The 26,831-nt window shown below is 40.3% G+C and overlaps 1 protein-coding gene across 6 annotated transcripts in view; it reads left to right on the top strand.

The window, feature by feature from the left end:
- PCDH17 (protocadherin 17) overlaps positions 1 to 26,831 on the top strand; it is a 184,093-nt gene that overhangs the window by 94,075 nt on the left and 63,187 nt on the right. For 2 of the 6 annotated variants that reach the window (XM_069205312.1, XM_069205311.1), the window contains exon 4: positions 20,377 to 20,434. The exons of 2 other annotated variants lie outside the window; for them this stretch is intronic. In XM_069205312.1, the coding sequence (XP_069061413.1) occupies positions 20,377 to 20,402 (26 nt within the window). In that variant the 3' untranslated portion in view covers positions 20,403 to 20,434. Of the gene's footprint in view, positions 1 to 20,376; positions 20,435 to 20,496; positions 20,577 to 25,358; positions 25,399 to 26,831 lie in introns of those variants that run through there. 2 more of the 6 variants (XM_069205308.1, XM_069205310.1) reach the window with 2 other exon arrangements.

The raw sequence follows: 26,831 nt of genomic DNA, 5'->3' as shown, positions 1-26,831 counted from the left end.
TCCGATAATGAGTGCCAAGCTTGCCAGCTGGTTGCTTCCCACAATAAAGCTGACAAGACTTAGCTGTCGGAAACTAAGCCGTTCCTTCACCTCTCAATGAAGAATGAGTCAGGAATTCTGCTGATGTTTGACAGGAATCTAATAAATGCCCGACTCTTAATGTGGATCCTATTTAGGAGTTGAATATAAATAATCTCAAGACAGGAATCCTGTGCACTTCTGAAACATCTTTTGAGCATGTATTAGGGACCTATTTATGAAACCCGTAATCTCTTGTGAGATACGTCAGTAAGGTAAATGTCAGTAAACTGAGTACCATTAAATTGAGTAGTGGTGACATCTCATATCTGTAAGGCCTGATTCAGAGAGGTAAACATACAATTTTATGTACGTTTACCTTTGTTTGCCTACAATTCTTTTGCTATTCACAAACTATGAGTTAATAGTAATTTTTCGACTGCAGAGACCGCGCAGTCGAGGTGGAGAACTCTACACAAAAAGATTGGCCTGTCCTATCTTTTTATGTGCAGTGTTCTCCGCACATTTACCTTTGAAAATACGGCCCATAGTTTTTAGAACCAGAAGATTCATGGTCTGAAGTGCTGTATAAAAATCATACTATTAACACTAGTTCCACATATAAAACATCACAAACAACATGAATATTGATTCTAGACGTTTAGAGGAATTCAGGTTCAGCAATTGTTAATGAACTTATTTTTTAACAGAGGGTTTCTAGTTTTTGTGCCATGAAAATGACGTGCTCATTTGGAAGCCAACTTCCCTTTATACAAATGTCTGTCATTCATTGGTTCCGCTGTACAAATGTAACAATTGGTTTGCAGCCAGTGTCAAGATGTCTCTTAAACTATTTTAGATGACAGAGTAAAATATGTGAATCTAGCAGGTAGGATTTAGGTGGACACAACCTTCACTTCAGTATCTCAAGTTATGTCAGCACTTTCTTTTAAGTGCCTTTGTAAAAAGTCCTCTCATCCCAGGATTCGATGTTTCAAATTAAAAGCAAATTCAAAGCATCTCAGTAACAGATATTCCTTCATGTTCATTGACCATGCATTCAAATGTTTTGGTGTATAAAAATATGCATATAAGTGAACCTCCCTTTTACCACCCCTCCTAAATATATTAGTCATTGCACCCCTCACTAGATAAGTAGAAGCTAGGAATGAGGATTGCTAACAGGTTTATTAACGTAGGTGGCTTCAGGACTACGCTAATTATTATGTAAATCTGTTCACACTGTATTACAGGTACCTCCTAATAATTTCAAGAAAAAATACAGAAATAGTTTTCAGTCATTTTTTTTTTTTTTTAACCACATACCCACCCAATGAATATTGTCAACTTAAAGGGCACTAATATTTGAATCCTATACCTTTTATGATTTTTTTCTATAATACATATCTTTATCCACCAAATAGAGCAAGGGAAAGTGAGGAGGTATTGACCTAAGTGACTTACATTAGGCAGATATTAAGCATGAATATTTCTCCTTCCTCCTGGTGCTTAAGGTAGCGGTGATGGGATATCTAGTGGGCTTAGGGAATAGGACCGTTAACAACCACAAAGCAAGGTAGCAGAATTACAGCCTCTATATGCAGATACAGAACCAATAAAGTGAATTCTAAACAAGAGAAACAGGGCACTGATGGGCAGTGACAGAATTACAGGTAAGTGATAATTTAAAGTGAAGCAATATTTTGTCAGGGCCATGAGAGACTGGAGAAGGTACCCAAGGTGGTTTTGTGTTCGGAAGTATATTGTTAGGCTCCAACCTAAAATAAGATAAGAATTAAGCAAGGACATCAGAATTAGTGTCATTGCTTCCAATGCATCTGACTGCATTATAGTGAGGTCTTAGACATTGGCGATAACATGTGCCATGTTGAGTGAAACGTTTGGATAGGTTTGGTTAAACATTTTCATACAGCACCACACAATGCTTCCCCACCCAGTGACAGTAAAACATATAGGGCAATCCTCTTTTTATGCTTGCGTGTGAACCTGAACAGTGTTCTACTGCCTTTTTGGCTAGATTTGGATTATACAAATACCACATGCGCAGGGGTGCAGCCTCACAGGGTTGTTTGGGATGTTACACCTCCCTCAATAAATGTATTCTCTGATAAGTAGTTGGGTACAGGTGCTTTCATTTGGGTATGGTGAGATGGCTTTCATATTTCATCATGAATTTTTGCATACACATAGACAAAATGCATATACAGTTTTCCCTCTATTTCGAAAGTACTAATACATTGTTGGTCATTTTACAAAATATTGCGTTTTCTGTCACTTAGTACTGCTTCCTATCCACGTTCCTCTACCCTTCCACTGCCCCTTAAGCCCCTCTCATGCACCTTGCTTGTCATATAATGTATTTTAACATTATATGCCTTTGTGATTTTTTTGAAAATCTGAAGCTTACCCCCCCAAATTTACTGACAAAACTATGCTTCTGCACATACTTACATTCCTCTGCAAACTTCATATGGTGCACCTATTAGTTGATGTGAGAAATTGCTGCAGGCTCCTCTTCACTGCAATGTACTTTTTTAAAAGTGGTTTTCATTATGGAACCCATATTTAAAACCCACATGAGTTTCTTTTCACTCACCATGTCTCATTCTCTCCTATGTGCTTTTCCAGGAACACTTTCCACTTTTTGAATATACTCATTAATCCATCCCCACTCAATGAACCTAGGGCCAGATGTAGAAAGATTCCAAATTGCGATTTGCAATTTGCGAGTCCCTGCGACTCGCAAATTGCAAGTCGCAATTTGGAATGCAGAAAGGTGTCTCAGACACCTTCTGCAACTCGCTATGGGGTCGCAAAGACCCACCTCATAAATATTTATGAGGTGGGTCGCAGTTTGCGACCCCATAGCGAGTCTAGGCACTCACGGGGATGGTGGCCTGCTGGAGACAGCAGACCACCATCTCCGTGACTGCTTTTAAATTACCATCCACTTCAAGTGGATGGTAACTGCGAGATGATTTGCGACCGCTTTCGCGGTCACAAATCAACTTAAATCGCGGTGCGAGTCGCAAATAGGAAGGGAACACCCCTTCCTATTTGCGAGTAGGAAACACATTTTGCGAGTCGGTTCCGACTCGCAAAATGTGTTTCTGCATCGCTTGAGGGCTTTTGCACCTCGCAAACGGCGTTTTTCGCAGTTTGCGAGGTGCAAAAGCCTACCTACATCTGGCCCCTAGTTCTCACTCAAACTTTTAACTTCATCTTGGAGCACTGTTAGGGGCATATTTAAGTAAAGTGGAGATGCACATAGTGCAGCACCACTTCCGTTGCACCCCTTAGCGCCCCCTACTGCCACCATGTGTGCACTGTATCTAAGATACTGCACACCATGGCGTATGGTAGGGGCCAATAGCATGATTGATGCTATTGATGTACTCTGCAGGAATAGTGCCAAAATATTGGCACTACTACTGCAGAGTACATAGAGGCCCATTCTAAATAATGGAAGCCCCCTTTTAATGGCTGCTCTACACCTCCTTGGCAGCACGGAGACAGTGTGTAAAGTATTTGTACCAACACACACAGTAATAAAGTGAAAACACTACAAAATGACTCAACACCAGATTAGAAAAATAGCCAATATGTACTAGATTTCCTTGTGTAATTTTTTCACCCCAGCCCTAACGGAGTAACACAGAGAGGATTTTGGCCTCATTGGGCCACATTAGCGTAAAGTAAATGATGCTAAAGTGGCGCTAGGGGCTTATAAATATGCCCTTTAGCCTATCCGAGTGTAGGAGTGGTTGATAATGGGGTCTGGGACTGAAGCAAGTTCTAAAAACATATAGTCAGTAGTTGAAAAAGACAATAACCACCTTTTCATAATAGTAATATACAATTAGTCAGAAAGGACCACGTATTAAACACCACTCTGGGATTGGTACAAAAAACGCTCCGTTTTTGAGCAAACAATGAAAATTATATTATGATACCCGGAAATCTGTCTATGTGGAGAAGACATGCTCAGTTCCTACATACATTGTGGTGTCTGCATGGGATTTTAATTTCGCCTTTATGTCCAGGTCGTTCCCAAGTTTGTATATTGGAGAGCACTTTCATTTATCAGCATAGAGTTGTTATTAGTATACACGGTTATCGTCTAGACTTTAAGATAATCTGGTCATTTTGTTTAGTGTGCGAATCAAAGCTGTTGTCCTAAAATCAGCACCAGCCCATATAGCACACACCTTCTTTTGCTAAAGGACACAGATTTGTGCCATTTAACGGTTTGGACTAGCTTTGCACCAAAATGTGAGTATCACGGAGAAGGGAAGCAAGAGGAAACATTAAATGTGAGTGCCAGTGACCCACACACATTGTGTTTTTTTTTCCTAATTGTAGTACAGAAGTATGTATTATTAGATATAGATATATATTTGTTTGCTATTTTGGGTATATGAGTGTGTGTGTTGGTGTATGTGTGCGAGCAAGCGTGCTCTGATGTTTTGTTATATTGTTTATCCTTATTCACAAAACGCTAATATTAAAAAGTGAATTTAGAATTTGCTTTTTCAAATAATACACTTGTGAACTTTACAGTTTAAAAATATACAAAAGTAAATCATGCCAAGCGTGCTTTTTTTTAATTCAGTTTAGGGAGTATTTTGATTCCTTCTATAAAATGCACAAGCTCAATTGATTCTAAGTGGTCCCACAAGTGCCTGCCTTGTACTGCATAGTGATGATGCTGGGTATGTCAAACAGTTGAATACACAAAGTCTGGTTAAAGCAAAATAAACTCTCATTGCCTGATGAGAATAGACTCTTCACGCCACTGTGATACTTGCTGAGCATATATATTTAGCATCATAACTATATTTCTCAAAGGAATTAATTATATTCTGTTCTTGCGAAAAGCAGAACAGAGAGTAAGCAAGCAGCCACGACTGCAATAATGCACCCAGCAGGATTTGATGTTCAACCTTGAGAAGTCCTGTTACTGTCTGCAAATCCATGGTGGTTAAAGAAGAAGTGGCCACTTTGGATATTGGCATGGGTGTTCAATATCCCCCGATGAGTTTCAGAACAAACAAAAAGACAGGGCCTTTGTGTAACGCTGATGGTGCAAAACGCCTCTTAAGAATCACAGCTTCGAAGATAGAATAAGAAAAACAGCACATCAAGGGCTGGCATTGAATGCCAAGCATCTGTACTGGCGGAGTTGAGGCCATTTAATACGGTTTTTTGTTCACTATTTAAATGCACTGTAGTGGTTTGCCGTTAAAATAAACATAGCTTCATATAGCACCAAGTAGAACTCTATTTACATTGTGTTTTCAAATGTTAGATAAAAAGGGGATAGCCCATCAAGAAACAATGGTTAAATGAATAACGGATTGAGGTGTTTAGATTCAGATAGTACAGCCTAAAACAGGTTCTACGACTGTTTAAATCAGGTCTATTAAATATAATAATTACACTAACCACATTACAGTTCAAGGCAACCAGACAAAAATATGAAAGCATGGGTGGCTTAGAAGAAGGTAGGAATTCTCGAGAAGAATGGCAGTCAGACTTTGAGGCTGAATCAGATCTTGAAAATGCTGGTACAATATAGCTCACTCAGTATTATTTCTTGCATATATAACTGCTAAATAGTGACTTTCAATTCTAATTTATTTAATATTATTTCTCAATTTGTAGATCTTGGAAGAATGACAAAATCAACAAGAACACACATTTATCATTTTTCCACGCAGCACAGTGCACCGCAGGAAACCATCTTAAAAGGAAAGGGCAGGAAGTGCCGTATTTAACATTATACCGTGCATTCCTGTGTTTTCCTAGCATTGGCACACTTTTGGCTGCCTAATGACAATGTAGACACCCTTGCGTCATGGTAAAAAGGTTCCTGCGTTGTAGGCATGATAGGTTTTGTGCAGTAAGGGATAACTTCCTGCACACATGCAATTTTGAGAGGCACCATCCTCTTTCTGTGTGTGCTGCAAAATGCAGCACACATGGAAAGAGGAAAAACAAGGAGAAATAAACATATTTCTCCTTGTTACATCTCTCTGGGGAGACATAGCATTTTTACAGATTCCTAGGTCTACTGCTAATGTTAAATCTGGGAATCCGCTAAAATCCATTGGTTGACGGGTGGGAACACTCAAGCTCCAACCATGGAATGCCTCCCTGGGGCAGAGAAACACAAAGCAGCGATTTGTGGTGCCTTAAGTTACTCTAGATGTATCTGCCACGCAGAGCCACAGAAGGTTTTGCTGGTTTTTAATACCTTAAGCATACATTACTTATACTTCTTACTGACCATTCATGCTGTTTAAGCATGGAACCGTTGTAATAGTTCAGCACAGGTCTATGTGATTGGCTGAAAGGACATGCTGCACTTGTATTGCTTTGAAGAGCAATTCGAATAATTAATTTGACTGGATTTGCAGACTCTCCCATGAGGAAAACTCTTTGCACCGTGACTATCTTACTACAATGAAGTGGAAATAACAGAGATAATTACATTTAGATTCTCAGAAATGGATAGTGAACCGATGTTTTATTTAATGTATGCAAGGTACTGAATGGTCGATGGTTTTGGTGGATATTGGTGAATTCCTTTGTGGCTCTAATGTGCAGGCCCTGTAACCGTTATTTTTTGTATTTAACGGAGTATTTGAAATGGGATGGTTTAAAAAATGCTGCACACAGGAATGTGAAATGTACATGAGAAAATCAAAAATCTGGGTAGCTGGTTCAGAGGGGCAGATGACGCATAGTGGTTGCTAAATGAGGCAACAAAAATGTTATGGGTATATCTAGCAGTAGTTTCTATTACAGAGTGAGTTCAATTCAATTCAATTCTTTATTTGTTTTTGTAAAACCATAAACGTTCATACATAATCACAAAGAATATATCGTTATAATAAAAACTTTAAAAAGCATGTGTCTTGATACTATAAAATCTATGACAGTCAATTGATCATACAAGTTATAATATAATATAACATGAGCAAATAATGGAAAAATCTAGTATAAATCCTCAGCCTGGCCATAACTCAGCATAACAGTAACAGTAAATGTGGTAGTTTGAAAAGAGATAAGGAATTAATTTAGCTGAGACCTTTCCTAATTTTCCTAACTTGTACCAAAAAGCTAGCTACTGAGTTGCATATGACATTTCTAATGAAGTTGCCGCAGAAAGACAACTGCAACTCTGCATTGCACAAAATATAATGTTTAAATCCTGGAATGATCAGGTGGCTTCTTGAATTCATATAAAAACTACAAAAAAGACATAAATGTAGAGTGCTTTCTTCTGGGACATTCTTGCGGGTACAAGGCAGGAGGGACAAGCCCAGCTCCTCTGCGTCAGTAAAAGCAAACACCCTATGCACATTGTTCGCAAGGAATCTTGTTAACAAAAACCAGTGAACTGCATTTGTGACCATTATGAAATAGGGCTGAACACCAGGTTGAGTAAGTAAGAGGGTATGGGCCATGACACCAGTGGTTCAGAAACTATCTTTGTTGCAATTCTAAAAACAGCTTCTATGTTTCTTTCAATTGTCATACTATTCACCATCAACAATGTAGTCCAGTTATTGTGGCAATTAAATAAAATACCCCAAAAAGAAAAAGATCTCAGTGTTAGGCATCTTCTTTCCTTTATGAAAATAAGGCCCTGTTGTTTTCTTTGCTGCCCCCACCACCATTGTAAAAGATTTAGCTTGATTTACGGTCAGGCCCAAATCATCCATAAAACTCAATAAGTGAACAAGCAGTGACTGTGGAGTATTTCATTTCCTGTTCAGGCAGTTAGAACTGTGCCATCCCCATATAGCAAAACCAGGAGTTGCTGAGAATCTACCTGAGTCACATTACGTGCTTTGTACACCAAAAAATCCTGAATATTATTGTTGTATATAGAGAATAAAAATAGGGCCAGGATGCAGCCCTGCCTTACTCCTTTCGCCACATTAAAAAAACTCAGTGAACTGCCACCTACTGCCCCTTACTACCATATCAAAGTTGTTATCTCTGAATATAATTACCTTATAAATAAAATGATTGGCATCTCTACACCCATATTTGGACTAAGACCTAGCTGATTTCCTGCAAGGAGGGCAATTAAGCAATCATGTTGCTGCCCCCTCACATCCCTTCGAAAGCCTGCTGTGTATTGACCAGTCTCTTTTCAACATTACAGACTTCCTCATGAATTGCCCCTATAGCATTAGTCAGAAAAATAACAATGCTTGAAGTAGCTGAAAACTCCTTACATGGATAGGAGACGTCAGACTACCTTTTCCCCATCAAGAAAACATGAAAGAGGGGTGCCCCACCCTTGTCGATTGCTGACAGGTGTAGATGGGCCCGCTCTTCCCCTAGGCACGTGCATGGGCACGTCCCCTGTACATCCTGCACTGTTTTGTTTAACATTCTCAAAACAGAAGAGGTCCCATGAGGACTCCCTTCCATTTGTGAATGCGTAACACCAGTTCTGAATTGGTGGCAAAGTATTACTGTTTTGCAATCTGATTTCAGTTACAACATATTAATACGTACCACTGTGATTTGTTATTTGGAAGGGACGGCCTAAACATGACGTTCTAAATAACCAATCAGAATTGAGTTGCAAACGGAAATTGCGATTGGGTAACAAGTTACCCAATCACAATTTGCCTTTTCTACATTGAAAAATGTTTTTTCCAGTTGCAACAGCCCTATTCTGTGAACTGAGCAATTTTTTACCTAAAAAAAAAAGCTTTGTACATCTGCCATTATGAGATGATAGGTGGATTGCAATGCACTTTATGGTGGTGATTGTTAGTAAAGCAATGGTCTGGAACAGATAACACTGAAATAGGTATCTTTTATATTCTATTCTTTATTATGGGCCTTTTCTGATTCAGCTATTCCTCTGTTTCTGGCAGAGCTTATCTTTTAAAATGCTGACCTTGTAATGCACTGCATTAGAGTGTTGATATTCTTCCTTTATCTTCTGTCTAATCTTTGGGGGCGAAATGTGATGTCCAGTATTCTAGGTGTGGAGCTGGGAGGAGTTATTCCTGTTGGTGATTAGTGTTCCTATCACAACCCTTGCTACCTTACGTAGTGAAAGCCAGCATGACACCTTCCCTCAGCTAAAATGAAAAATCCACGGATTTAATATCCTTATCATAACGTGAAAGAGGCATTCTGTTGTCTTTTTTAAAGATCCTGTTAAAGAGTTGTAGTTTATCACATATAATAGGCAGCTGTTTAGCTTATTAGGTGTCACCTATCAGGCAGTGCAAGCTGTCTGTTGCCATTGCTTAGCATTAGTTAGCTTTATTGTCACTATCATTTGCTTGCTTTTGATTCATCTACTTGTGTGGGCTGTGCTTCATATTCCTGTGTTTTCCCGTCCCCAGGACAATGGATGCATAAGGTTTGTCCTTTCACTGCTCACTTTGCAAGCAATACTTTTGTTTGGTTAGACACTCCATGGGAGTGCATGTGTTTCCAGCTGCCTTCCTCCTGTATTTCTTTCCCCTTCACTTTTTGTTGCTGGTATGTTCCTCCCTCACCCCCTCCTTTGCTGTGTTTGTCCTGATGTGATTTTACACTCCACTCCACTTTGCTTTCACACTGGTGTGCTTCCCCCAACAGATCTATATTCCTTTTCCTAGCCCATGTGCTCTTCTTCACCATCTCCCCCATATTGTTTCCCACATTTGCACCTTCTTTGTTGTTTCCACCCCCTCTCTGTTGCTTCTGCCTTATGTTGCTTTGTTCCTCATTTCGCTTTCTTCTTCGGTCACATGCTGTATGTTGCTTACCCGCACTCTCTACTTTGCTTCTCCTCATCTGTGCCTCAAAAAAGAAAAAATGCTATTGCATTTATGATACAACTAAGATTGGTAAATAAAAGAAAAAAGTGTCTGCATCATTTTGTATAAGTGCGCATGTGTGTTGGGCACGCTTACAAAATGATGCTGACATAAGCATCATAACACCTTTTTTGTTCACTCTTGAGCCATGACGCACAAAATTGGGGATGCTGAAAAGCATCTCTAAAAACAATTTGTCCAGAAGGCAACACCAGTTGGCTTTGTCATTGATTGTTGTCTATGGAGACAAGTCGGTCTTTCTCTGGGGAGCTAAAGAGGGTGTGTAGTGAAGCTGATGACATTCTCTGTGTTGAAGAGGGAATACTGTCTTAGGCAGGTCGAATGTCCCTTTTACACAGGTTTTAATGGGGATTCACCAGTCTGAAAGGAGACAGAGTGAAGTGTGGTAGAGGTGATTGTAATGAAAGACTGCAGCTTCATGTTGAAATTAAATAGCATGATAAGGGTACACAAAAGGGTGATAGGAGACAGAATGCTGATGTGACTCAATTGCAATTAACAAAGCAATCAAGGCAGAGAATGCAGGGGATGTTGTTTGTTTTTTAGGAGTCTAATACGAATGAACAAAAGGTGATCTAGAACTAATTTGCCTTCAAGCCATTGGCAAATGATTTCAATGTCCTCCACATAGACGTGATTGAAAAACACGATGATGGATGTGGTGTATGGAGAAAAGAATTGCCCACCCAGAGCACCACTATGTTAGGATGCATGCTAGAAGAGCAATACTGAAAGAGTGGAATGAGCACAAAGAGATGGAAAATAAGTTGAAATTGAAACATTTGTAGAGTGCCTAAAACCATTGGGCATCAAAGCGCTAAGTCAGCTAAGACTTTGGAGAGGGTGCTGATGTAGGCAGGAAGAGCCCAAGAACCAGGTGATTTAATTCGAAAATAACCAATTTTCACCTGCCTGAGAAAAATCAGCTATGAATTTAGACTCCTAATAATTTCTGGGAGGGACTTCCAGTGTCTGGCGGCTGCATCAGTGTTGACCCAATCCCCCACCTGGCTTCTCTACACTTGGGTACCACCATCTTTCTAAATTCTGCAGATCACAAGAACCTGATAGGGACATACTAATTAAAGGCTGTTCTCAGATGAGTCGAACCCTGTAGGTGGGAATCCCTATAAGGTAACCACAGGGCTTCAAAAGACACCAGTTTTTGCACCGGCAGTCAGTGAAAGGATCTCATTCCCTCCCTGACTGAACAAGGTTTTGGCAATCCCAAGGCCAAACGTGCTACAGCATTATCGATAGATTGGAGCTTATTTAATGAGTACTGATTGACCTTAAGGTAAATGACATTATAATAAACTAAACAAGGTGTAATTGTAATTGTATTTATATAGTGCTTACTATCCTTGATGGGACGTCAAAGCACTTTTCAGTGAGTAGCATGCTGCTCTGGAACTCAAAAGGATTAATGGTGGATTAGTAAAGGGAAATATGAGAACAGGATTAGGAATGGTATAGAGAGGTATGAGTTAATCTGAGCACAAAACATGTGAGTCTGTTAGTTGGATTGAATAGAATAATAGAGGAATAGAGGAGAGAAAAATCCAGAAGTGTTAATTGGGATATCATAGTAGTAAGATGAGGTTCGGGATGAGTAAAGGAGTGATGGAAGAGAGAAGAGTCTGTAGAAAGGGGTAAGCAGATCATAGTAGTAAAATGGGGTTTGGGATGAGTCAAATGAGAGATAAATGGGGGAGAATGTAGTAGGGTTGTTTGGTTGATCATAGTAGTAAACTGAGGTTTGGGGTGAGCCAGGAGGGGTAGAGGAGAGACGAGTTAGGAAGGGTTATTTTGGAGATCATAGTAGTAGAATGGGTTTGGGATGAGTTAGAGAGTGGAGATAGGGGATAGATTGATAGAGGTATAGAGTGATGTGAGACAGAGAAAAGCTTTTGAGATAGATTTCCTGTACCATAGGACTAAGGAAATAGATACATGATTACATAGTAAAGGAATATATGCGTAAGGAATATAATATGATGAGAATTAAATTAGCATCGTATAAACAGAGAAATTCAAGTGTTGCAGTATTTGAAGTTAATTTATTTGGGTTCTTTTATAGCATTGTTTTACCTTTCCTGAATATTTCAATAGTGAAATGCTTGTAGATAAAGAGTTAAGATAACATTTACTTGTTGTGATAGATAAAATAAAAACAGAGACTCTTAAATATCTAATCAAAAACGTACTTAGAAACTATGCAATGACCTATGAACATGTTAAAAGTAGACTTAGAAACTATGCAATGACCTATGAACATGTTAAAAGTAGCATAATAAACACAGACATATATATACATACATACACATATGCATATTATATGTTCATATATATATATATATATTAATATATATATATATATATATACACACACATAAATGCACATATAGATGTAACTGTAAGTGAACTATACATTTTTTATATAATACATATAATACATACATACATTAGATATATTTAATGAATTCCATAGTTTTGTCGCTTCACCAGAGAAAGATGTACCAAGTAGTGTGTTTTGCTTGTATGGTGGTGTTTTGAGGCAGGGTGCCAATCTTGAGTGGAGGTTTCTTTGTTGAAAGTATTTGGTGATTTTATTCCTGGTGAAAAGCAGTCTTGTTCCATGTATTGCTTTGTGAGTGATCCAAAGCAGCTTGAAAGGTGGATCTTCTTGCAATATAGGGCCCTCCGGGCAGGGGAGATGTGTGCTTGTGGCTTTACATTTAGGAGTAGTCTGGCAGATGATTTCTAAATGTGTTGAGGTTTTTCATTGTAGATAGAGATGATCCATGGTAGAGGCCATTGGTGTGATCCAGTGTAGATAGTACAAATGAACAAATGAATGCAATGACACCTGACACCCTGAGCTCTTTAGGGAAAAAAGGCAAGATTTTCTTCATGATCTTAATGATCCAGAAACAGAACTAACAGTCTTATTAACTTGGGTGTCAAAAGTGAGGGTCTTGTCAAACATCACACCCAAACTTTTGACTATGTTTGCCAGAACAGGTAACGATTGGGCCAGATCACGCTATCCTTGCTGAAGACCAAAATCTCTGTTTTCTGCCCACTTATCCTGAGCCAGTTCTCCTTCATCCACCTGCTGATTTCTGTCATGCACATCCTAAACCTATCAGCCACCTCTCCCAGTCATCAGAGGTGGAAACAATGATCTGGATGTCACCTGCATAGGCTGACACCTGGAACACAAAGAAATGCATCAGCTTTGTGATGGAGGCCACATATGAACTAAATAAAGTAGGACTGAGGTAAGACCCCAGAGAAACACCACAAGGGAGACGTAAAGATTTGGCTTTGAAATCCCCACAGCTGACTGCAAGAGTTCTATCCATCAGGAGAGACTCCAATACATTCACAGCCATATCCCTCAGCTTTGCTTGCCTCAGCATTTGCACCAACAAAGATGTTAGTTTGGTGTCAAAAGCTGCAGATATATCTAATAGTACTGTAATAGCTGGCTCTCCCTGGTCAACTTGCATGCAAAATGAATCAGTGGTCCTATAAATGCTGATTCGGTGCTATGGATCTTCCTGAAATCATTTTGCGAGGGGTCCAGGAAGTCATGATCCAAGAGATACTGGGCCAATTCTTGATTAAAACGCCTCTGCAGGATCTTGCTGGAGCAAGCAGCAGAGAAATACGGCAAAGATTTTTAAGATCAATAGGGTCCCCATTCAGCTTTTTTTCCAAAGGAATGACCACTGCCTCCTTCCAATCCTGTTGATGCACACCTGACACCAGGATCTGGGAATACATCTTCCCCAAGGGCTCCACCATTATGTCAGGGACCAACTGCAAGTTCCTGGGTGGGCCAGGATCATTTGGTGAACCTAGGAAGGATCCTCCTATCAGTCTCAATTCTAGCCACAGGCAATGTGGAAAACCTGGCTAGGCCTCCAAGGTTGCACCTGTCTGGAGACAAACCTTCCTTCCCCCGGTAGTATAAGACTTTTTCTTCTTTTCTTCTGTCCTGGGCTCACTGGGATTCTGAGAGTGTTCGGGAAAATCTGTGTAGAGCTTCATAATCTTCTCTCTAAACAATTCTGCCAACTTATCGCAAAAATCTTGCACTTTTTCTAGCACCTGATGTATCTGCAGCGATGCCAAGGTATGCATGTCACATGCAATGAGAGGTTCAATCGAGTGGTGTAGTTTCAAAATGAACTACTTGCGCCTGGCGAGTGATTAGAGAGAATAAGATCAAGTCCAGCACTCTGTTAGTGAGGTCTTGGGAGGTGATGGATGCTAGCATAGGTGTAGGTCAATAGTGTTGAAAAATGATGAGAATTGACATAGCAGACCTGCCAACTAAAACACAACTTTCACAGTGTGAGAAGTGTGAGAAGGGGGCAGGACCTTGGAGACAGTATAGCTTTTTGCTGAGAAGCAGTTAAGAGGCACTTTTGCCCATATCCCATTCACAAACACCCTCCTCCAAAACAATAGAAAAATGCTGAGGTTTGTACTGATGTCTTGGGGTGTTTTCACACTTCTAAATGGTCATTAGCAGTTCAAAACCTCTGAAAAAAAACCTGAAAATCTTTTGTTTACAGTGGATTTCTAGTTTGTTTTCTCTGCCACTGTGTGATACTGGCTCCTCACTGCATGACAGTGTGAAGGGAGCCAATACGTGTTTCACACAATAGCACTGTGTGAGTTTGCAAGTCTGAAATAGGATGGGAGTGATTCAGAGGTAATTGCACTGCAGAGATGACCAACCGTGTATGAGGACAGTCTTCACTGAGGGAATTGCATGAAGGCCGTATTGTAGATGATTGAGAAGGTTATAAAAAAGTGTGAAACAGAGTAGGAATATTGAACATTTGTAAAAAAATAAGAAAATAACCTCCTTTCCAAATGTTAATCTGTACTTAGTCCATGGCATGAATCTTGATATGAACCTATGAATCAGCGTAATTTTTTGTGAAGTGGAGCTGAGTTGCAGTCTATGTGTATTTCATTAATATGCAATTATATGTGAATGGAGTGCAACTTTATAACTGGTTATCTAACCGCAAATAATTCAAATATTAAATAATAATGAATTATTTATGAGCTTATCTCGCACCCCAATCTTTTATTGACATAAATACATATTAGAAGAGGTACTTTGAGAAATATACAGATTTGCTTTGTTATTGCATATTGTGTTGTATGTCACATGTGACACTTTGTTACCTCGGCCAATGCACATCAGCATCTTTGCCTACATAAATAGACAACTATTTAGTAATTTAATCAATGTAAATTTGTGTTCAGATAATTCACCTTGAATATGAGGTGCATGATCAAACAGGTTAAACAAATATTTTTTGTCATGAGCTCCAATTGAGCTTGAGATCATTTTCACCATCTTTTGCTCACCTAAGTAAAACTTTGATACAAAAAAAGCAATTTGTTATTCAGATAATTATTATTGCTGTGAAGGTTCACATGCAATGGGGACTGTTTGCCAGAATGTTGTATTTTTGCAGTTTAAATGTAAAGCTTTTTAAGGGTGTGAGAAAACTGGTCTGATTGCAGAAGCCCCCTCCGTTTTTGCCCCCATTTTGGCTGATAATGGCATTTTCTGACTCTGACTGTGCCCTGGACACTGCTAAGCAGTCCCAGGGCAAGTGCTCCCTTTAAAATGGTGTTACAGCTGACAGCCTTAGGGTGGTCACCCCTGACGTTTTGCCTTCCTCCCTCCACTTCTAGATACTGTTTTTTTCTGGTTTTAAGACTCTGTGCGCATTACTACTGCTAACCAGTGCTAAAGTGCATATGCTTTCTCCCTTTAAACATGGTAATATTGGATCATACCCAATTTGACTATTTAATTTATTTATAAGCCCCTAGTAGAGTGCACTATATGTGCCGAGGGCCTGTAGATTAAATGCTACTAGTGGGCCTGCAGCACTGATTGGGCCACCCACTTAAGTAGCCCCTTAACCTTGTCTCAGGTCTGCCATTGCAAGGCAATTCGACTTGGCATTTAAAAGTACTTGCCAAGCCTAAAACTCCCCTTTTTTCTACATATAAGTCACCCCTAAGGTATGCCCTAGGTAACCCATAGGGCAGGGTGCTGTGTAGACAAAAGGCAGGACATGTACCTATGAAGTTTACTTGTCCTGGTAGTGTAACACTCCTCAGTTCGTTTTTTACACTGCTGTGAGGCCTGCTCCTTTCATGGGCTAACATTGGGGTTTCCCTCATACATTGTTTGAGTGGTGGCTGATGATCTGAAAGGAGTAGGAAGGGCATATTTAGTATGGCCAGAATGGTGATATAAAATCCTGCTGACTGGTGAAGTTGGATTTAATATTTTAGAAAATGAGTATTTCTCTGCATTTAATCTTTCTGTACCTTACAATCCACGTCTGGTTGGCTATAGTTGACAGATCCTTGTGCATTCACTCAGACACACCCCAAACACAGAATACTCAACCTCACTTGCATACATCTGCATTTTGAATGGGTCTTCCTGGGCTGGGAGGGTGGGGGGCCTGCCCTCACACAAAGGACTGCCACACCCCCTACTAGGACCCTGGCAGACAGGATTAAACTGAAAGGGGACCTTGTGCACTTCTAAGCCTTTCTTTGAAGTCCTCCCTACTTCAAAGGCACATTTGGGTATATAAACAGGGCCTCTGTCCCTACTAACTCAGACACTTCCTGGAGAAGAAGCTTGCAACCAGAACCTGCATCCTTCCAAGAAGAACTGCCTGGCTACCCAAAGGACTCACCTGTCTGCTTTCTGTGAAGGGCTGCTGCCTTGTTGTTGCCCTGCTGCCTTGCTGCTCTCTGGCTGTGCTGAGGAAGTGCTCTCCAGGGGCTTGGATAGAGCTTGCCTCTTGTTCCCTGAAGTCTCAGGACCAAAAAGACTTCATCTCTTCAAGAAGGACTCCTTCTGCGGCGAAATTTGCTGCACAGCCTGCCAGAAATGACGCACAGCCTGCACCGCGGTGAAAATTTCACTGCTTGCCAAACCGGAACCACACACTCCGACGGAACCACTGAAATTCGACGCACGGCCCACTGGATCGACGCACAGCCGAGCCGGAACGAAGCAGCCCGACTTCCAGAGAGGAATCGATGCAGCACCTGCCGTGCAGTAGAAAAGTTGACGCAACGCCCATTAGATCGACGCAGCGCCTGTGACTTCGTCCTGCCAGTGCAGAAAATCCACTCACCGTCCCGGGGGCGTCTGAAAACCCCGCAACCCGAAGAGGATCCACGACCGAGTGCTGGAAATCAATGCACAGCCATCCCTGCATGAAAACTAAACAACGCATCACTGTGCGTGGTCCGAGAAATCAACGCACACCCCTTTGTTTTCATGCTTCTCCTCCTCTGTGGTTCTTTGCTGAGATTTTTCACGTGAACCCGGTACTTTGTGCTTGAAAGAGACTTTGTTTGTTTTTAAAAGACTTAAGACACTTTATATCACTTTTCAGTGATATCTCAACATTTACTTATTGCATTTTAATCATTTTGAGCTGTATTTACCCAGATAAATATTGTATATTTTTCTAAACACTGTGTAGTGTATTTTTGTTGTGCTATATTGTGTTATTGTATTATTTATTGCACAAATACTTTACACATTGCCTTCTAAGTTGAGCCTGACTGATCAGTGCCAAGCTACCAGAGGGTGGGCACAGGATCATTTGGATTGTGTGTGACCTACCCTGACTAGAGTGAGAGTCTTTGCTTGGACAGGGGGTAACCTGACTGTGAACCAAAGACCCCATTTCTAACAAATGGGTTATGCAAATTAGGCCTGATTATAAATGGCTCTGTCAACATCCCTGTAAGTCCCTAGTATGTGGTTGGGCATGTAGGTGTAGGGACCCCAGTATAGTGCACACACAGGTGCACTGCTGTGGTGTCCAGTGTCATTATAAAGGCAGGCCTGCATTACTGGCTGCTTTTCAGTTAAAGGTAATCCCAAAATTGACTTTGGAATTAAAAGTACTTCTGAAGTCCCAAACAACCTTATTTACACTTATATGTCACCTCTAAAGTCTGCCCCAAGTGCCCTTAGGGGTGTAAATATAAACATGGACTTTATAAAAGATGTTTTATAAGCCTTGGTGAGGGAAAAACAGCTACATTTGTTTTTCCCCAATATAATCAATGGGCCCCATAAGCTAACATGGAGAGACTTTATCTTAAAATAATAAAGTCTTATTTACAATAGAAATTAGCTAAATATAGCACGTTTGGTACCAAATTAAATATTATAATAAATCCAACAACTTGCCAATGTTGAATGTAATGTAACTATCACAAGGTAAGAGTTTTAGAACTCTTTCTGAAAGTTATCAGATTGAGCCATACAGTGCCCTTTCCTGATTGGTCAGCCTCTGGCAGCCTGAGCCAGGCTGCCTTAATAAGGTGTGAAGTGGCCTGGGCTGACACAAAGGAAGCATCTGGGGGGAGGAGAACTGCTACAACAGATGGCAGAGCAGGATGGGGGAAGAGTAGCCAAACTGGTCTTCAAAGGAGAGAAAGCCACTTGGGACAGACCTGGACCTCTCCCATTTCATGCACCCCAAGGCAGCTAGAAGCTCCACTGAAACCTTTGAAGATCAGCTTGGGAAGAGTAGCCAAACTGATCTTCAAAGGAGGGGAAGCCAATTTGGACAGAAACTGGACCTCCCCCATTTCCTGCACCCCCAGACAGCTAGGAGCCTTACTGATTAGATTAGATTTGGGGGAGGTGTGATAGGGGAAGTTGACCACACCAGTGGCAGGGCTCAGCCAGATGTAACTTTCAAAGAGAGATTCCCTCCATGTTGGATTTTTAAAGAATGTTGCTTTCTGGGATTGATTTTAGCCACACTTCAGAGGAAGGGGTCACCTCAGAGAGTGTTGGCCTGGACCCCACTGGATAGGAGCATCCCCTGCTTTCCACCCCCAGGAGCAAGAATAACTATTTCAGAGCTGCCCCACAATTTAGATCCCTGCTGGAAGAAGACACCGGAAAAGGACTGCCCTCCTGAACCTCTGGTCTGCACGTGAAGAACTGCACTCACAAGGACTGCTCTAGCTGCACTTTGGGCTTCACCAAGAAAGTGACTTTGCCTTGCCTCTGCAACTCCAGGAGTGGACTCCCTGTAAGCTACAGGCACAAAGCAGCTGACCAGAGTTCCCTGCATCAAGTCTTGCAAGAGCAGCCCAGATGACCAGCTTCCAGTGGCCATTTGAGGATTCTGAGCAGGTTCATTCTGGGAATTGTAGTCTCAAATCCCAATGAGCAACCCATAGCTTCTGGAACCTTGGATCAAGTTTGTGGACACTTCAAGGACCCAAAATGACCTACAGAAGAAGATACAGAAGTTTGGAGCAACTGTTGTAAAAAGCTCCATAAGTTGAAGTTGTGCATTGTGGGAGTTTTAGTCTCAGACCCCAAGAGGCAAACCAGAGCCTCTGAACCCTTGGCTGGTGCTGTGGGCCACTCTGTTGAATCGAAGAAACACTCCTGAAAATAAGTCTAACAGTATTACATCATTGGTGGCCTGAACTCTGGACTTTGACCCTTATTACGACATGTATTACATCTGAAAATGTATTTTATCGACTTCTTACTATTTTAATTTCAAATATGGTCCTTACTTCATATGTTTCACTGTTGAAATTTGTGGCTAGACCTTTCTTTATACACACACAACAACCATGGTGGTAATGGTTTTGCTCTTGGTATTTTGCGCAAGCACAAGCTTTTTGTGATATATCCCTTGTTCTCTTGCTTCCAAGTTCAGCATCTTAGTCTCTACAACACATTGCTCTCTTTTCCTGCAGATTGGAAGAATATTTACATGTACGGTAGACTTTCCAACCCTTAGTTTATCAATGTATTGTGGCATGCAGATATTCTAAAGATAGATCTCCTTAAACCGTGGTGGACTGTCAAACGTATAGAAAAATGCACCTAAAACTCGTCACAGCTTTCATAAGTACTGACTGTTCGCTGATCTGTTACGGTTGTGCACGTAAGTCTTGCCCCCCTGCTATTGTGTGCATGCACGAATGTACTATTATGACCCAGGAACAGAAATATAAAAGGTCATTTTTTGTAGATCGCTGATGACGAAAGCTCCGTGATCTGAAATGGCACCTACCACTGTTGACATTGATACAGTGTGCACACACCATGGCGTTCATTACCATCTATTGTTTTCTTATTTCAGGACTGTTGGCTGCCTTGATTTGTTATGATTTTTCACTGTTATTCGTATTTTCCATCGCACTGCGAGTGCCAGCGTTTGCTGTGTCCTGCTGCTAATCTTGTGCATGCAATTTAACTTTCCAGGATAAGCGCCCTACGTTTCCAACCTTGAATTCCAGTTTGAATATTTAATTTCAATTTTCTTCATTCTGTCCACCTCATCAATCTTTACAATTTCTATCTTACCCTACAGGCCAGTACTTCCATTTCTCTTTTTTCCAGGTAGCCTTGGCCTGTTATTTTCATAACCTGACAGCTGCCTCATAGCCAAAGGCACCAGGTAATCCCCTTGCTTATTTCTAGACATGCTTTTTATTTTCAACTTTTTTGTTTATTCTGTAGACTCGGTGGGGAATGGATCGGATTTTTTTGCTGACGATTAATTGAAATGACAAATTCCAGCAATGTTTTGTAGGTTAGGGGGATACGTGAGTATGTCTTTCCATTTTTCATTAGATAAGTATTCTAAACCTCGATGAATGAGTTATTGGATCAACCTCGAAAAGTTTTTTGTTTTTTTCTTTGCCTCATTATACATTGTAGCGTGGGAAATAAGGTGCATAAAAGTTATTGAATTTAGATTTAAAAGAACGCTATTGTAGAATTAGTACAGGATTTTATGTTGTCATCCATTATTGGGTAACAACTAATTTGCATCAATACATTATTATAATATGCAAGGTAAGAGAAAGACACATCTGTCAGTGACTCCAAATTGTCATAATGAGCTACTTTTATGAGATGTGTGTATGTGATTTTGTGTGCGTGTGTGTGTGAGCGTGTGTGTACTTTTTTGTGTGAGAAAGAAATAGAGCGAGAGATAGAGAGAGAGAGAGAGAGAGAGACTTTAGTTTTAGCAATGTTTCAGATTACATTATCGATTACCACTTATGACCCATTACTCGTATATTGTAGTCGTGCTACAGAAAAGCACAATTGCTTTCACAAATCTTTCACAGTATGAATGACCCAAGAAATGAGTAATATTCATCAAAGATGCAGGGAAGACAATTTGAGATTATGTCCATGGGGCAGGAAGGAGAGCAAGGCAGCAAAGGTTCTTTAGCAAGGAACAATGTTATTTTTTTCTTAAAGAGCCATGACTTTAGATGCTTTTTTAAAAAAATGTACAAGTTTTGCGACAGTCTGGTGTAAGAAAATGATGTTACTACAGGTGTGGGGAGCAGCGCTGGAGAAGACTTGCCTGTGAGATTTAACTTTTTTGCTTTTCCCAGATTCATGCTTTGTTACGTGTTGTTTTCTTGTGTAGCTTTGTGTTTTAGACATTGACTTATGCAGATGGAAAGCAAATGTTAACAGGTGAAAAGTGACCAGTTACAATCTAAAACGTTTCAAAAACTGCATTGCATTCCAGGGGCAGCTGGTAACCTTAAAAAGTGGTGGGGCGAGCGAAATGCCCCACCACTCACCCCCACAAAAAAAAAAACACCCCCTCCCTCCAAAAGCTCTTTATAAATATTCGAACCCTCAAAAGCCCAATATAAAATAACCCCTCTCTCCAAAAGCCCATAATAAAACAACCCCTCCCTCCAAAACCACAGCATAAAAGTACCATGTTAAATTACAATAAAAGGTACTTACCAACCGCAGCATGTCCTCCTCGGTGTTCTGGAAACTGCAGTCTGCTAAGGAGCTCCCCTGACCAATCAAGACACTGTTCTCATGCTGTTAATGAGCATGAGAGAAGTGCCTGGATTAGATGGAGCTGGCTGGCCAGAGACTTCTTCAGGCACCGGAGGCTTGTGCTTTCTCTCCAGACAGCTGACTTAAGACAGGTGACTGGTGAGATTTAAAGTGCATATGTCACTTTGGCCGTCGAAAAACAGCCGGCAAAATTGACACTCGCACTTTGGAGCATCCAACCAGCCACAGCTCCAGTTCTCTGCTGCCAATGGACAGCAGAGGACATGCCTCCATGTCTTTTGCCTCGGGGGCACTGTCTCCAACACGCACGTCGGGGAAAAACATTAAAATGGCAATTAAATCATTTCATTGCCATTTTTTTTTTTTCACCCATGGCTCGCAGTGGGCGGGGGGTTGATGCTCCCCCACCATCACGGAGAACCACCGCTGTTGTATTTCATAAGCAGCAACCTGTGATTATGTTTAAACTAGAAACAACATTTGCAGTGATGGAATCTGATGATTATGCCCCAGATGGAGGGCATTCAAGCAAATAAACCCAATCCAGTGGGACGATTCTACAGCAAGGTCATATTAGCTGACTGCCTATTTCCAAAACAATGGGTCCCTTTATTACACAGTGAAACATTAAATATAGCCACTTAACGAGGCCACACAACTACACTTTTTCTTTTGTGACATAATTTCCTGTTTCCAGATAATATTTCGTTCCAGGATTGCCCGGCTGAGGCATTTGCCCCTATATAGCACAGAAGAATTCCGTGGCTCTTTTCTCATAATGCACATTTGCAAGTATAGTTTTTTTATGGATATTGGAAACTATGTGAAAGTGGGACAATATACGATTCATGCTATTTTTTCCCAATTATTATTTTTCACTTTTGTCTAACTTTAATGTGCTTCTCCAGAACAATGCACTCTCCTACTAGACATTATTTGTCCCCATGTTTTCAGAAATATAACACTGTACAGACTTTTCCCAAATCCTGTCCTGTTTCCCATTTACTACCCCACCTAATACCAAACGTTCTCTCTCCGGTCCATTCTCCTCCACCAAAGATACAGTTCCTTTCCCAAAAGACAGATTACTCACATCGACATGCCATGCCACAAGCAGTTTTTCTCTTCATCAGACCACAATTCTGTGATTGCTTAAAAGTCCTTGCAGCCTAACTGCTATTGTATTTTAATCCAAGGACGGGGACTTTAGACAGATGCACAATTTCTCATGCTACACTGTCTCTGAGGTAAAGGTATTGTATATTGTATTTACATTCATTAGTGGCATTATCTCTTGTTAAACCTATTCAGAGTAACCCATATTGAAACTATCACCAGTTTATTTTAAGGGGATGGTTTCCAAGGTCCATTTAGAACTATATCAAATAAAATCTGCCCTAAAAATAATACTAAGAATGCTTGTTATAGTTTCAAAGGTAACAATAAAATATGAACAGAGCATACCACCAGAATTGCCAGTTTTAAATTGCATGCTATCAACAGTCTCTTATTCCAAATATTGAGCACCAAAATATAATGCAGGCAAGTGTATATAGGTAAGGATAGATTTGCCATACTTAAATTTACCTACGTGCACCTTGATGTGTATATCTTCATGGTATGTAGATATAGAGTTAATAATACTAAATCTGCCCTTAAATATATATATATATATTTACCTTCACTATATTTAGGAAGTCGGTATTCTGAAATCAGTATTTTTCAACCTTGTTATATTTGTGCTCAATATTGTGACTTACAATCTATGAACACAGTTGTGCTGCAAAAGTGCTACAAAAGTGGATAGGGTCACTCTGTGAATTTTGTCGCCATTGTTTATGGAGTGGCCAGGAGTTCCCCTCACCCACAAAGTGGCACCCCCAGAACCCTCTTCAGAACACCTTGAGATCTGTGGAAGACAGAAGGGCTGCACCTGCTGTTGTGATCTGCAAGGAGAACCCTAAGGGCTGAACCTGCTCCGACTTGTGCCCATGACCAAGAAGTGGACTTCAAGTGTTAGTAAGTTGCTTTTCTGTTAAACTACATGAACATAAGAGTTGCAAGAAGACCACTTCCTTGAACAACCCATCTGACCAGTTCAAGCTAGACCAGCCCTCAGTCCTGTACCTTACTAGTGGCCTCCACTGGAGTGAGTCATGACCTCTAAATGATATCTCTAAGGTCATGGGTCCTTATCAGAGTGTACTCCTCTTGCTTAACCTTAAAACCTGGGACTTAGAATTTTTTGCAAGGATTTTTGCCTGGAGAACCGACAGAAGACCGGGACCAACCTGCCAAGCCGATCTGCTGATGGTGCCTCACTGGTGGGCCTGATTTCTTTGCAGCTCCGGCTACGTTCTCCACAGCAGCAAATCCCAAGAAGTGGGCCTAACACTGATTGGCACATAGCCTTGCACTCCTAAAGTAATGTGACTTCCAGACAAGACGCTACATTTGAAGGTAGAAACATTCACTGGTCTGACACTGAGAAGCATCCAATCAATATCGATGGCTTCCTGAGTGCAAACTCTGAACTTTTCCCACATGAGTCTTTTTCCACCTCAGTTGATTGTTTCGCTGAGCCATCAAACTACATCAACCCATCGTCAATGAGTCCATCTTTGGATCTAACCTGCTGTCTTGTTCCTCTGATGGTCTACCTTCTCAAAAAATGTCTACGTCCAAAGGTAACGCATTGACTGGGATCTGCCTAAGCCATACATCTGACCCATACTCCACCACAGTGGGGCTCAAACTTTACCTTTGTGGCAGTCTAGCATGACCATTTGCCCATGGCCTATGTTTCACACTATGTGATCTTTTCTGCTAATATTTAATTAAAATTTAAAATTTCATATCTCTGGCTCAGCTTTTCAGATTTTTGTCTTTAAGTGGCCTTTTATTAATTCAAACATTTTTATTTCCATAAACTGGAGTGGAGTTTTTATTGTGTTGTGTATTCAACTTTTCTAACTGTTTTGGCATTTCTAAATGCTTTGGGCATTTTCTTAACTAAGCCTGTATGCTAGGTGCCATAGGTATGAGGGGTTGGCCTAAGCTTTATATTTGAATTTAAATCTGAAACCTTTACTAGTCCTAACAAGAATAGTAACACTATTAGATGTGGTTGGAATACATCCACTCAAATTAGTAACCCACTTTCTGGCACATACATTTTCTGCTTTTGCATTAACAGTTGAGCTTTACTGGAGGTCTCTGTTACGTTATGCTCTATCATGTGGGATTGCTATGATTGATAAACATTGTACTGCTGAATAATAAATATAGTACCCCGAAATGGTACCAGGAACCTGCAGAGTACATATGTTGATTAGAAGTCTGCCATGGACAAAAGCACCTTTACTTTCTATATTAAAAGTAGGCATCTTCTTCACATGTATCCTAATATGTCAGGGTACAAGCCCTGCCCAGAGTGTTCTTCCACCTCACGTAGTCCATTTCCAATGCAGGACTTCTAGAGCTTGTTCCTAGTTGAATGTATGGGTCCAGTTTCTAAGTGCTTTCCTAATTTTCTTTAGGTGCACTGGACCAGTCTAATTTACAGCCCTGTGCACTATGGTGAGTGCCTTGAGTTTAATTCTCTTTTCATGACAGCAATGCAATGTCTCCGATTAAAGTGGTTATTTGGTTGCATCTTCTTTTACCATCTATGACTCATATAGCTGTATCATTGACAGCTCACAGTATAGTAGAGAAATGCAAGGGCATTGCCAAATATAATGTTTTTGAGCCAGGATCTCTTGCATAAAAAAGGAGAGAAAATAGAACTGTGTTCCAGCAGCTCCTGTCTTTAAGTGCTTCAGTGTAGAACAATGGGTTAAGATGAGATTTTACAAACAGTCTGTTGTCCATGAAACACTGAAGACTCTAGAAATAAATAAAGAAATTATCTCCCATGTGAAACATTATTAGAGCAGCAGAGGCTCAGGTGTAGGTGAAAGCTAATATTTTGCACTCATCACAAAATAATGCTATCACACATAGTATGTTTTCACCTGCCACTAACCCTTGCCAAATATAAAAATCCTGTCATATAAGGAATTCATGTCTGAAGAAATTATCCCTTACCACATGAATAGTAACACAACTAATTTTCAATTTCCAGTCTGCCTTTCTTCTTGACAATAGGAACTGGAAGCAAAGGTGTGGGATGAGGGGGAGGAATGCTGCAACACCCTCAAAATAACTACGCTGGATTTATGAAAGTCAATGAGAATTAAAATTACAATTTTATCTTGCCACATTTGTTCTGCCTTTAACGACAGGTCAAATGTCAGTCTAGTCTTCAACAACTTACTGCTTATTCTTTAAAATGGGGATGTTTACTTTTTCTCTTTTTGCAAAATATGAAGATTTTGTAAAGTGAACTATGTGACAGACTTGCTGTTGTGAAAGGAAAGGCTGGATGATGTTTTCTTGTAGCACAAAACGAAATATAATAAAACCTATATAAATGACTGTACAAATATTTAAAAATAAAAGAACACTAAAGAATGCACAAATGAAGTGACTTTTTTTCTTCTAATTTTGAAGTATTATAGATTCAAAGAGTTTATTAGGATCAAAGCAAACCAAGGACCTTTATTTGGTGATGCCCAACTGACAAATATTCACTGAGACCCAGTTTCCACACTTGAGCATTTGTGCACCATATAGTTTTCTCATTGACACTGTTTGTGCAAATTTAGTTGCCATTTTAGTAGAAAATTTACTGTCTGTAAATGGCAGTGCGCTATCACACTAATTTAGTAATATATTTGTGACAGTGTGCTCCTAAATACAACACAAGCCTCATACTATACCCTTACCACTCTCTTGCTGTATGTGTGTGGCTCATTTGCGACAATTGTTCTTTGGGTGATGCTTGGATTTTTCAGAACCCCTATGAGTTCAATGGTGTAACACTGATGCCAGCACCCCATTCTAAAAATTGTTCACCATTATAAGGGTCATAATATTATCTGTCATTACAGATTATTGTCGGGAGGGTA

Source organism: Pleurodeles waltl, chromosome 8 (genome assembly GCF_031143425.1).
Source record: "Pleurodeles waltl isolate 20211129_DDA chromosome 8, aPleWal1.hap1.20221129, whole genome shotgun sequence".
In the NCBI taxonomy this organism is placed as follows: domain Eukaryota; kingdom Metazoa; phylum Chordata; class Amphibia; order Caudata; family Salamandridae; genus Pleurodeles; species Pleurodeles waltl.
This window is presented reverse-complemented; position numbering and strand designations above follow the sequence as displayed.